At 32.1% G+C, this 13,509-nt stretch overlaps 1 protein-coding gene across 2 annotated transcripts in view; it reads right to left on the bottom strand.

Moving 5' to 3' along the window:
- LOC143063013 (uncharacterized) overlaps positions 1-13,509 on the bottom strand; it is a 53,375-nt gene extending 39,866 nt beyond the window's left edge. For both annotated transcript variants that reach the window (XM_076234913.1, XM_076234914.1), the window contains exons 1-8: positions 13,450-13,509; positions 10,310-10,424; positions 9,021-9,277; positions 8,320-8,488; positions 4,927-5,144; positions 3,398-3,578; positions 1,332-1,502; positions 184-201 (exon numbers count right to left, since the gene is read on the bottom strand). In XM_076234913.1, coding sequence (XP_076091028.1) covers positions 184-201; positions 1,332-1,502; positions 3,398-3,578; positions 4,927-5,144; positions 8,320-8,488; positions 9,021-9,277; positions 10,310-10,391 — 1,096 coding nt within the window. In that variant the 5' untranslated portion in view covers positions 10,392-10,424; positions 13,450-13,509. The remainder of the gene's footprint in view (positions 1-183; positions 202-1,331; positions 1,503-3,397; positions 3,579-4,926; positions 5,145-8,319; positions 8,489-9,020; positions 9,278-10,309; positions 10,425-13,449) is intronic.

The raw sequence follows: 13,509 nt of genomic DNA, 5'->3' as shown, positions 1-13,509 counted from the left end.
AAACCTGACACGAACCTCGCTTATACGTTTTTTGATGTAAGAGTATGTGTTGTATTGAAGCAGATTCCTGGTATTACATTAGTATATAGTTAGTTGTGTTAGTTATAATAATATTTGTAAGGTAAGTGCGTTAATATTTGTACGTTTTTCTATATATAAATAAAAAGAAAAGTAGCGACATACTTGTACATCTGGAATCTCCTATAAAGGTTTATATATTGGTTTAATTGATGTCTGCTGCTGGCTTGTCAGTGACTGCTATAAGTCCTTTGTTAATTTATATATCATGGTCATTTTTGAAATGGTCTTTTGATAACTATTCAGACATCGAACTCGGACTTCTTTTAACCTAATTTTAAATGTGCGTATTCGATGTGTGTTGGTTAATCCTCCATCAACTAGAGGTATAGGGGAAGAGTTGAGATTACGCTAAACATGTCGCATTTTCACGCCTCTCCTCAGTCAAAAGCATCTGGCCTTTGTTAGTCTTATATATTGTTTTCAAATTTTAGTTCATTTAATGAACTAAAATTTGAAAACAATAGACAAATGATTTATATGTTTTGGAGTTAAGTGTGATGTCCATTTTCACTGAACTAGTACACATTTGTTTTAGGGGCCAACTCAAGCTCGCCTCCGGTTGCGAGATTTTCGCGCTGTGTTGAAGAACCATTGGTAGACTTGGGCTGTTTTCTGCTCTTTTGTCGGGTTGTTGTCTCTTTGACACATTCCCCAATTCCATTCTGAACTTTATTACTTTTAAGAAATATGATAAAGGAAAAACTCTATCAACTAAAGATCTCAGGAGTAAAAAGCTAGCTAAAAATTCAGGTTTAATTCACCATTGTTTACGTAAGAAAATGCCAGGAATACGAAAGTTGCTATCAATTCGTTTGATGTGTTTGCGCTTTCGATTTTGACAATTGCTTTCCGTTAAGAAATGTCCTCGGAGCTCGGATTTTAAAGATGAATCATTTTACAAGTCCAAGTTATCTTTCTTTGCATAAGTATTTTATAGCAAGTGTGACATCCTCATTGTGAGAATAAATTAAAGGCTTTTTTGACGGTTTGATGCTAATGGTTTTTTTTGTTTTTTTTTCAATCATCATTGACCAAAATATTTTTGAGCTTCACATATAGTGTATCTAAAAAGTAAAATCACAAAAATACTGAACTCCGAGGAAAATTCAAAACGGAAAGTCCCTAATCAAATGGCAATATCAAAGGATAAAACACATCAAACGAATGGACAACAATAAAATTAATTGGTTTCGGTTTACTTCTTTCAATGAATTTAAATAATAACAAACTCATGTCTCAGCAATTTTTACCTGTAACTGACGATTGATGGTGAAAGTAGTTAACAACTTGTCCAGATTGGGCTGGTTGTCGTCTATTGCTTATCATAAAGTATCCTACGATTATTGTTGATATGATAAGCATAGCTGCTACTCCTGCAGAAACGGTCGCTATAAGCACACTATTATTTTCTTCTCCAACACCTATTTAAAAAAGACATTTATGTGAAAGCTTTTATCGGTTTTGGCTTTTTATTCAATAATTTCATCTCACTTGCTAGAACTTCGGTACTACATATAGCTAAATGATACATAAAGGAGAACTAATTTTAATATTTCACTTCCAGGGAAGGGGTTATGTTTTATGTCTGAGTCAGCGAACATATGTTTTTCACTTAAGAATTGAATGCTCTTTTTTGTTTGAAGCGCGAAAGCGCTTCATACTAAAAATGTGCGCACGGTCAACGCTTTTACAACCCTATAAAGTTACAAAAAAAAGCATTCAATACTTATAATTACATTTTTACCTATAGGATCATGAAAACACGCCTTTTATCAAGTATTTATTTCATTTACCTGTGCACTTTATTGTGGGACCTCGTGTCATCATGAATGAAAAGTTTTATTGTGTGATACAACTGCTTAAGGAATAACACGTGATGTACAGTTAGCCAATCAGAATAACGTATTATAGTGAAACATACTTGACTTTCACGCTACATTGAAGACCTGTTGGTGACCCTCTGCTGTTGTTTTTTTTATTTGGTCGGGTTGTTGTCTCTTTGACACATTCCCCATTTCCCTTCTCAATTTTATTTAATGTAATTATTAAAAGCTATGTGGAAAACCTGGATTCAAAATATTTTTTTTGTCATCTGCTTGACCACAATATTTTGGCCCCCTCAAATAAAAGATCAGATTTATTTTTTTTTTGGAAAAAACATACCCCCATTTGTAAAGTTAACAGTCGTTTCCTCACAAAGGTGTTACTGATATATTCATACTTTTTTGGCTTTCCAAAATGTTTGTAACGAGTGAACATAATGATAATTATAGTAAAATCATTCATAGCTTTAACATCAATAAGGAGATCTAGTATAGTTGCCAATGAGACAACAAGCCACCATACACAAAAGAACGAGACAGGGTAACTTTAATTCTGTCACCGTTCGTCTTTCAACCATGACCAAAACCGTACCTTATTGGAAGCTATAAAAGTCACGATCATCACAAAATGTTCAAAAAATTATTGGAGAAGAACCAAAAATCTATTCTATGAAAATACGATAAACTAAAAACAACAAATTTGGACAATCAAAATTTATACGTCAAAAGACTGATTACGTTTTAATCCGCAAAATCAAATAAAAAAATGTCTATATCCCAATTCCTATTTTCGAAATATTTTTTTTCCCGATCTAATTTTAATTATTCCTAGCTTCGACTAGTGACAAAACAATACTGCATTCAAATCCGTAACACTACAATACTGCCCACACATGATTAACAGTCTAATAATGCATCAAATGCTTCACAGTCTATAGTTAATAATGCATACAAATGCTTGACAGTGCAATACTGCATGTCAATGGCGGACGTAAAAGTATTACATACAATGTCTGGCAGTGGAAAATTATATTCAATTGTCTGAGGGTTGAATATTGCATACATATGCCTTGTAGTGCAATATTGCATACAAATGTCAGGCGGTAATAATGCATACAAATGTCCCCTCTTTATGTGTTCCCATTTCCATCCTCAAAACTAAATATCCGACGATGAAACAATGCATACATAAGTGGGGCAACACACATTGCAAACAAATGCCTAACGACTAATAACGCATACGAGTATTCCCCTTTACAAGTGTCGGAGATTGTTTATAAAAACCCGTGGCTCTCAATCTTGCTGTCGACTTTTTCATTATCAATATATTATCTGAATGTGTGATTCTGAATTTCGTTGTTTTCTTTAAATTTTATCAACGTTCACTTATGTTATTTTTTAACCTCTTGCACTTTTGCCCCTTGTTAACTCGTTTCTTATATTCAGATGAAACAAATTCCATTGAAGTGTTTTCAATGTAAAAAAATACCCACCGTTTGAGGATACAGTTGTTGATGGTAAAGAGCATTGTCCGTGATTGCTTGTGTTTGAGAATATTGTCACGGTGCAGACGGTGTGCTCTATCAAACCCGCATTTTTCCAATTAAATGTTAAAGTTCTGCCTGTTATTGTCCAAGGAAGACACCACGGTCTGTAAATTTCCTTGTTTAAAGTCTGTTAAGCATAAAACAAATATGGTTTAACGTACTACTAGAATATTGGAGACCAACTTTTTTTTATATACTCGATTTTTGCAGGTGGAACCAGAATGTGTCCCAAGTACACGGATGCCCCATCCGCACTATCATTTTCTATGTTCAATGGACCGTAAAAATGAGATGAAATCTCTAATTTGGCATTAAAATTAGAACGATCATAACATAGGGAACATGTTTACTAAGTTTCAAGTTCATTGGACTTCAACTTCGTCAAAAACTACCTCGACCAAAAACTTTAACCTGAAGCGGGACAGACCGGACGCACATACCAGAAAACATAATGCCCATAAATGGAGCATCCAAATTACGCGAATATGAATAATAATATTGATTTATTATACGATTACCATTGAGACAGATATTACTCAACTCAACTTGAAGCTTTAACCTGCGTTTTTCTTTGAACCGTGAAATTATTAACACAACATTAATTGGCTTTCCATACAAAATATACTAGCATTCAAGTCATAAACAAGTGTACTTAGTTTCAAGCTTATCCACTTAAACCCAAATTACTAGACCAACACGGTCTGGACAAACGGAGCACGGACTAGAAAAGAAAAAAATCAATCCAATTTTTACTGAAAAATGTTAAATTTTATTCCTAACAGAATACAATATGTTTGAAAATATGCTTACGTAGCAATAAGGTAACATATCCTAGCTTTATAAGATAAAAATTTAAACCTACCATATACTTTTAATTGAGAACATGACTATTTGTATCGTGTGAGAGAGTGTAAATGTGTCAGTGTCAGTAAAATGATACATTTTATAAACTGAATAAATCGTAAAAAGTGCATGTCATGCACATTATGAATAGTAAATTACCATTACCTGATTACAAATTACAACCAGGAAGAGACCTTTTTTAAGTATTGAATGATCCATGTATACATTTATTGGGGTTTAAATACGTTGACTAAATCATATTTTGTATACTAAAATTCTGCTCACGATCAACCCTATACAATTACAAAAAGACGCATTCATTATTCTTATGACTGCATGTTTATACCACCACCTCCTTGAAATCATTAGTTAGTTCATCAAATGTTTCATTTCTTTTCCTATGCATCGTTAACACTTTGTTTTCCATTTTGAATTGCCCTCGGAGTTCAGTATTTTTATGATTTTACTTTTTACATGGCAAGCAAGCGCTGTAAGAAGATTGGGAAATAAGAGCTAATTTTGATATGCCTCTCGATTTTCATAAAAAAAAACCGTTCTTATTGAACATACATGTAATGTTATTATTTAAGAGTAAAAATAATTAAAGAAACTTGTTGTTAAGTTGTGCTTACAAAATATACCGCTTGATCAACACTGATGGTTGCAATATGACAGTTGTTTACATCCCTACAACAGTAGCTACCGACTGTTATACAAATCTGTGCGTTGCTGGTTACGGGAAAATATAAGTGGCATGGTTCTGTGTGTAACTGTGATGATGCTCGTAAAACATAGCTGACAGCGTGGTTGTCCAAACAGTGGGTGGTACTGCATTGTCTTGGCAATTCAACTGTAAAAGTTTTAATGAACTATAAGGTGCTAACTACATTGAAAGTACATGTTAAAGAAGTCAAAATGATACTTTTTATACAAAATGAGAAAAAATTATCTTTGCCCAATTATAATCGAAATATACTGTATATTTCCTTGTAATACACTAGTATCTAAACTGCATATAAATCGACATAATTGATTCTGTTTTACCAACCACCTATCATATTATCGCTTGGTAGATACCACTGATGAGGGAAGCTTCATGCCCAACGAATAACGTGCCTAGTAGTCGCCACTCCTGTGACGAAATGAAATACAGTTTTTGCGACCTTTGTGTAGATTTAATGTTGATTCGTATGTACACAAAACGGTCATATAATAATATTAATAATAATATTCTTATTTAAAGAGAGTAACTCATTTGGATTAAGCCAATTTTCAATAAGGCTCTCTACATACAATGTTAACAATATGAATAAAACATAATTAATCTACTATTACACACATGTAAACAATAGACGTATATAAAGTAATACAACAAAAACAAAAACAACTATGGTATACATTGTGGTTTAACACTTTTAAAAATAAAATGACTTGTAAAACTTTTTGAATGCAGATATACTCTTTAATTTTTTAAGTTTACTGGACAGTGAATTCCACACTTTTGGACCACTAAAAGAAAAATTTGATTTAGGGACAATAAATTTATCCGATGATGAAAGTCGAGTATTGTACGATTGTTTACTACTTGTAGGCTCAATAAGATTATATAAATATTTTGGTGCCAGTTGTTGTTTTGATTTATACTTTAATAATGATTTGTGGTAAAGTATTCTCTTATTAACAGGAATAATTCCAGATTCCGTATACAGTTCAATAGATGGTTTACGAATATCGTGTTCGTTTAAAATAATTCTAGCTGCCCTTTTTTGCAATTCTAGTAAACTGTCAACTTAAAACTTGTTACAGTTTCCCCATACTGAACAAGTGGAAGAATATACGCATTGGAAAATATAATTTGTGCATTGTGATTCAAGTATTTCTTGATTTTTATTAATAAAGCTAATGAAGTATTAACTTTTTGGATTATATGATTAATTTGTGAATTTAATTAAAGAGTGTTGTCAACAAAAATACCCAGGACTTTTTCACAGTGACTTTCATTAATCTTTTGGCCATTAATGGATACATTTAATGTGTCATTACACATCACAGATAGTTTTTGTTTTGAACCTATACACATTATTTTAGTTTTTGACACATTAACTAACATTTTGTTTTCATCAACCCAATGACAAATATTTTCTAATACAACATTGAGTGTCTGACTTATTTACCTTTTGTTTTTTTTTTTCAATTACAGAAATAGTGCTATCAATTTATCAGCAAAAAGATCAAGATTATGATTAGGATTACACAAAGGCAAATCATTAATGAATATTAAGAATAATATATGACATATGACGTAAGCCTAGTAACATTGATGAGATTTCAAAAAATAAATCCAAACACATTTTGTTATATATATGGTATTATTTTTCGAATGTTATACACAACTACATTAAAAACATGTTCTTAATTAAGAATTCAAAAAAATGCTGATCAGTCTGAGGATCAATCTATCATATCGATGTCAGTGTTTGCTTAACTTGTACGTTTTTCAATATTTAACAGACAAAATTGTCTGTTTATTTCTTAGGTAATGAACGGTTAAAGAACTTGATCATTTGAAAAAGTTTGTAACGTTCAATTTGTGTACAAATTATGTTTTTTTTTTTAATTTGAAACAAGAATTGCATATAAAATTCATATTATACTTTTCGCATTTTACCCATGACGGTCATGTTGATTGATGATCCGTTACAAATTTTACAAATATTATTTAGATATAAGATCATAATATATCAGTCATATCAAGTTTAATTTCTATTGGTTTATTGGTTTCGATGAAAAAGATTTTAAATAGACAGATTTAACACAAAAATCGTAGTATAAGTTACAGTGAGGGTGAATACATGAGGTGCCACCCGTACATTTATTTCTCATATACCGCTTTTATAAATTTTCCCACTTCTATTTTTTTCTTTCTTAGATCCTACTTTTTTACTCCTGTAACCATATTCCAACTTTTTAGTTTTTATGTTATGTTCGTATTATAGTAATTTATCATATACTTAGCATTGATATGATAGCTTTTGCATATGTGTAATGAGCGGAAGTACACAAGCCATAATTTCCCACCCGGGCTGATAACCCATATCAGGGGCATCTCGTGCACAAAACCCATAATAGTGCCTCTCGTGCAAGTTACTTCCGGTATTTCCGGTATCGGTTGTTTACTTTTCCATTGTGACGTCAGATATTCTATATGACGACGTCAAAATTTACGGGAATTTTTTGGGGATAGTTTAGTACTTGCTAATAAATGCCATTGACCATAATGAATCATTTTATAGTACAACAAACATAGAGTAATAATAATAATCTTTATTTGTCATATAAGTAACATTATACTTGTGACATAAACAAAAGTAATAATGATCATAAAACTCTTCCAAATTTCAATGTTTCAAAACACCTGTATAGGAAATAGTAACATAAATAAATATGGAGGTAGTGATGTTATTGTTGGCGGTGTATTTGTTGGATTTATAATTCAACTTTGTTATAAAGTTTTTGACTGCTTTAGTTATTTTATTTGTTAATTTGCCATACATAAAACAATTGTTTGTAGAATATAATAAAGTGATTATACATGGCCTTTTCAATATCGGCCCGGGTATCATCCCTCGACCCATATCAGCACCTCGACTTCGTCTCGGGCTGATATGGGGCCCCGGCAGTGGCGGATCCAGAACTTTTCCTAAGGGGGCCCGCTGTCTGACCTAAGGGGGGGCTACTCCAGTAATGCTTCAGTGATTCTATATAATCAACCAAATTTTTCCCACTAGGCCCCCCCCTGGATCCGCCTATGGGGGGTCTCGGGATGATATCCGGGTCGATATTGAAAAGGCCATGTATTAATCTCTATATAAAATTTGCGTTATGCTGTTCCCCCTTTTTCGAAAAGGGCTTCTTAAACTATAATCTAATACGAGTTAACAACTTAATTAAAATCTTGTCTGCTTGTGATTTTGTCACGGTACAAATCGAGTTAGTGTAATTCAAGTTAAACATATTTTACTTACCGATAGTTGTGGGTATAATACTGGGCATATTGAGCTCATAGCAGTTTTTTAAACACTCTTTCATAGACACACTGATAGTAAATTCTGTCTTCACAAGACTCACAAATTTTAGATACATATCACTCGAAGGTAAATGTCCAGACCAGTTTTCATTAAGTGCATAAAACGTCTGAAATTAAAATTTTAGATATTTTGTAGACTGAGTTATGTCATACTGTACAGTCTAAGATTAAAGAAAAAGACGACGATGCAACAGTCATCGTTGGTTGACCGTTATGGAATATCCGTTGCACAGATGATATCGGAAATGTTTCTAATGTCGTAACTACAATCTGTTTCCTTTTCACGAATGTGACCTGCCGATTGAAACTATTTACCGGGTTTGATATTTAACATGAGCAACACGACTAATGCCAACTGTGGAATAGGAACTGCTTACCTTTCCGGAGCACATGTGATTACCCCCAATTTTTATTGGGGTTCGTTAGTTTTCTATGTTGTGTCTTGTGTACTATAATGTGTCTGTATGTTTTTTTTTTTAGCCATGGTGTTATTAGTTTATTTTTGATCTATGAGTTTGAATGTCCCTCTGGTATCTTTATATTACAAAGGGAGTCTACTCTGTATTTCCTCTGAGCCTGTTATCATGTAAATACACCTATTTTACGAGAACTACGTTATATATATAAAGTTACATTTACCTTAACAGGTCTACTTAGATTCGGATGCCCAGCAAACACATGCACAACAACCATTCCATACAATGTTTTATTACCAATAAGGCCTACTGTTGCATTGTATTTTAATCTGGGTTGGAAGTCTGTATACCGGATATGAATAAGACAAGTGGAACGAAGTAATGAGGCCGATATGCTGGAACTGAAATTAATTGAGGAGCTGGTTTTGTTGACAAACACACTGTTATTATACCTACAGTTTAGGTCGTTGATCACAACATCTGAAAGATTAAAAATAACGTTCCATACCTAAGCAATCGCATTACTGTTAAACGTTAATAAACAAATAATAGGGGGTCAATTAGACAGTAACTAATAATACAATAAAAATATTACATCTGGAGGTCCAATGATTATAGTAATAAGGCAATCGAAAGTTTTAAACTATAATTAAAATTCTGCAATTGGCTGTCCTTGTCCCCCCTTCTTTTTTTACAGAAGGCCATTACATGCCAAGTGCATAAAGGGGCTATAACCTAAAAACGTCAAATTTAAATCCATGTACTTATCGTGATGAGTAGCTTTTTAGATACAAATGAAGATAAATATCGAATGTATGTCATAAATGTAACGCCTTCCGGACTTCAATATCAAGTCAAGCTTTGGCTTATTCAATCTTTAATAAAGACCAACTTGACAAATTATTTTTTTCATTCGATACTACCGGGTTTCCAATAACAGGGTTCCAATGTCTCAAGACGTGACTAGAGGTATTTAAATATGGTCGTCTGGTCTTCTCTTAAACGTCTGTACCGAAGCTCATATTATTAAGACTGGACATTCGATTGGCTGTGTGTAATTAGTAGACAGGAAGCCATGTCTGGTTGAAATCTGCTCCCCTCTAGTGACATTATAAAGTTCCCGCCCTTTCCTGGTCTACCAACTTTGCAAAACCTACCATATTGGAATCAAACTATAATTAACTAGCTCCAGTCTTAAATATACATGATATATTTGCCACTGGTTGTTCAGCAAATACCAACCAATTGACAAGTTGACTCTAAACCCCCCTTTCCAATTTGAGTTCTTTATCTAAGTAAAAAAACAGTGGTTATTAAGTTAAAAAAGATTTGTTCGCAAAAGGTTCGTTGTTCCCTCGTAAACGCAAGCGTAGGAACAAGCATGTTTTTCGTTTAATTATCAATCCGATTAGATTCAATGAATGAGGGGAAAAAACGATTCCTTAGTTTTTTAAATTGAAAACTGTTATTTTAGGTACTTCCAAAATAAAATAAAAAATCAGAACAACTTACTTGATGAATACAACAATTTCAGGAAGCTGTAAAGGCACATGAGTATCAGAAATATCTTTCGATGTTGCTGGTTCAAATCCATATCAGTTCTTGTATTCAATATCACATCAATATGCTACAAATGATTTTTATAAATGACATACCACTGGATGACTTTGCCAGCATTAAAGTACATTGAAAATTGAGCATGTGTAACTAATTCAGTTGATAAAATAACTTACTTAGTTGCATACGAACTTTAAACTGACTTTTTCAATCATGCAACAAGATGTATTGAACTAAAACAAAGATTTTCATCTCTGATTATTTTAACTGATACATTACAAAAATATATGACATATATATAAACTGTCAATGACCGAATTACGTTGAACTCGTGACGAAAATTTTTAAACATATTAATTTTGTTTATTTAAAAATGTATTTATTACTAGTTGAATCACAGTTCAGCGTTCAGATATGTATATTTTATTTATCATTTCACGTTTGGATTTTTTTTTATTTGTTGATATATTAGTGAAATTGTATATTTATATAAGGTGGGTACTTTTATTGTGATCATTGTGTATTGTCGATCGTTCGTCCGACGGCGGATTGAATCTTGAAAACGCTCATTATGCTTCAAGGAGAAAAGGGAGGAATAATTTTATTTGAAGTGATAAATCTGTCAAATTTTCTTTAAATTACTTTTTATATTTAGCATAAACATGTTATGGCAATGCGATTAAATATACCTTTAATGATATAGTTATTTGGTTATATTTATGGACTTCGGCTAAAATGATATGCATAATAATATCCTAGATAAGACCTTGAGGGGAAATAGTGTTTTTTTTACCTATCATTGTATTACTGTGTCAAATTTGTTTACAGTATGTGTTGAAATAATTGCAAGTATCTTTTTTACATCTTTTTTTTTAAAATAACACTGTCTCATACAAAAACAAATTCAGAAATATAAAAAATTTCAGACGTTTTAATATTATTTCATTTCATAAAATCCGTCCTTAATAGACGAATTTGCTGAATTCTCTCTCCTTTTCGTATACAAAAATACGTTGTATTAATCTTTACTTGATAATTGTTTTGTGTGATATTCCTTACTTATAAAGTGAGATCGCAATAACGGGAATATTCCTGGACAAATCGAATCAATTTTGATCTGTAGTAGTGTTAACGCCATTGGTAATTTTGCATTGGACAGATTATATGTTTCTTTTCAAGAATGGGAAATAAACAATATGAAAACTGAAACCATCGCGTTTGCCATTGCTCCAAGTTTTGCAAATTCCATTAACGTATTTTTTAAGATAAAAGTTGTATATATAAAGCATACATTCTTGTTTCTGTCGCGTAATTAAACATGTCTAAGAGTTATATAAGGACTTTCTATAACCAAGAGTTCCATTTCTTTTGTTTAATTTCAACTACATGTTTCATATTAAATACATTTCTATCTCATTTATAAGTTTTGTTCCTTTGGAAAATATCGGCCATGTTTAACTGTCCAATAGACTATGTAAATATAGATTGTTATTATATATGGCGTAGTCCATTTCGACTCTACAGATTTTGTAATATCTTTTTTTTTTATTTTTTTTTCACTATTCGTTCATTCGTACTCAATGAAATTCGGTCACGTAATTTAATAATGTTCATAATTATAGTAGATATTGACCTATTGTATGTGACATAGTTCGTTTGATATTCTTTTAGACACTATATAACAAAACAAAAAGTACTGCTCTTTGTCATTCGGTTACTCAAAATAACATTTTTTATTGGGCAACGATTGGCTGAAATTTATTGTGTTCTTAACACAGCTTATTACAAAATATTATATATTTAGCACAAGTGATTATACTAAACTTATTTAAAAATCTAGTTATTTGATATTTTTTTCGATACGGCTTCAAGTAATATAGCCATGGCATTAAAGGGAGATAGTATTTTGTTTACCATATTTTGTTGTACAACACATTCAGATAGTCATTAAAATTTTAAATAATAAAATTCATGTTTGACTATGTTTTTATTTTTGGTCTAGTGTATATGAGAGATTGAATTGCGCGATATAAATTTAAGAGCACGCAATTAAAAGAATGCGAATTAGATTTAATTTAAAAATTAAAAAAATATGTATGATTTCCAATGAAATAACTCTCCACCAGAGATTAAATTACGTAGATATAAGCTACTATATGTCACCCTACGGCTTTCAACAATGAACAAGACCCATTCAATTGAGAACACTGACCACCTGGTTTATGAACAAAACAAGAAACGAAAAAAAAACCAAAGATTATACCATGGAAGTAATGTTACTTCCATGATTATACACAGCAATAAGGAAGCAACCATTTGATTTTCGGGGGGGGGGGGGGGGGGGGGGGGCTATGGCTTTTTTTGGAAAAAAAAGTTTGTTTCCGTTTTTTGGAGAAAAAAATAATTTGTTTTTGTTTCCGAGGAAAAAAAAAATTGTTTGTTTCACCCTCAGCTGCCACTATATGTAATGCTAAAATTGAAAGAAAAAAAATGTTTTCGACTTGTCGCGAAAAAAATAGATTGTTTTTCCGCAGGCGAAAAAAAAAAATTTGTCCAGAAAAAAAAACCATAGCCCATAAAATCAAATGGTTGCTGCCTAAACGAAAATAAATAAATTACAGGCTCCTGACTTGAGACAGGCACATACAGGCTGTGGCGGGGGTTGGTATATTTGTGCCTCAACACACACCAGGACAGCCCCCCCCCCCCTTTCCGGGGCATTTTTCCCATTCTGACCTTTGGACCCAGGAGTTACAACGTAATATGAACAAAATATAAAAATCATTTTAAAATAGTAAATATTTCAAAGCTACTCCTATATATTACAATGTTGGTAGAAACACAAGTGAATACTGCATTTGCATATAATTCATAATAAAAATGCAGTGATGTAAATTTGCCAATGATAAATATTGAAACTTGATGGGTAACAAAACGTCAGGTTCCTGAGCTATAATCTCACACTATCATAACTTAATTTTGATATGATCGAATGATCGCTTTTAAATTAGTACGTGTACATTTTTGTAAAATGAAATATGTATACATCAACGTATCTTAATTATAGACAATTCGTGTAAATATCAAATACTTACATGAACAGCTTCTGAACCAAGTAATTTAAGATACGAACAACGTGATCCTAAATCGAAAGG

The sequence above is a fragment of the Mytilus galloprovincialis genome, chromosome 2 (genome assembly GCF_965363235.1).
Source record: "Mytilus galloprovincialis chromosome 2, xbMytGall1.hap1.1, whole genome shotgun sequence".
Classification (NCBI taxonomy): Eukaryota; Metazoa; Mollusca; class Bivalvia; order Mytilida; family Mytilidae; genus Mytilus; species Mytilus galloprovincialis.
Note: the sequence above shows the minus strand (reverse complement) of the source record. Positions and strands in the feature narration are given on the sequence as shown.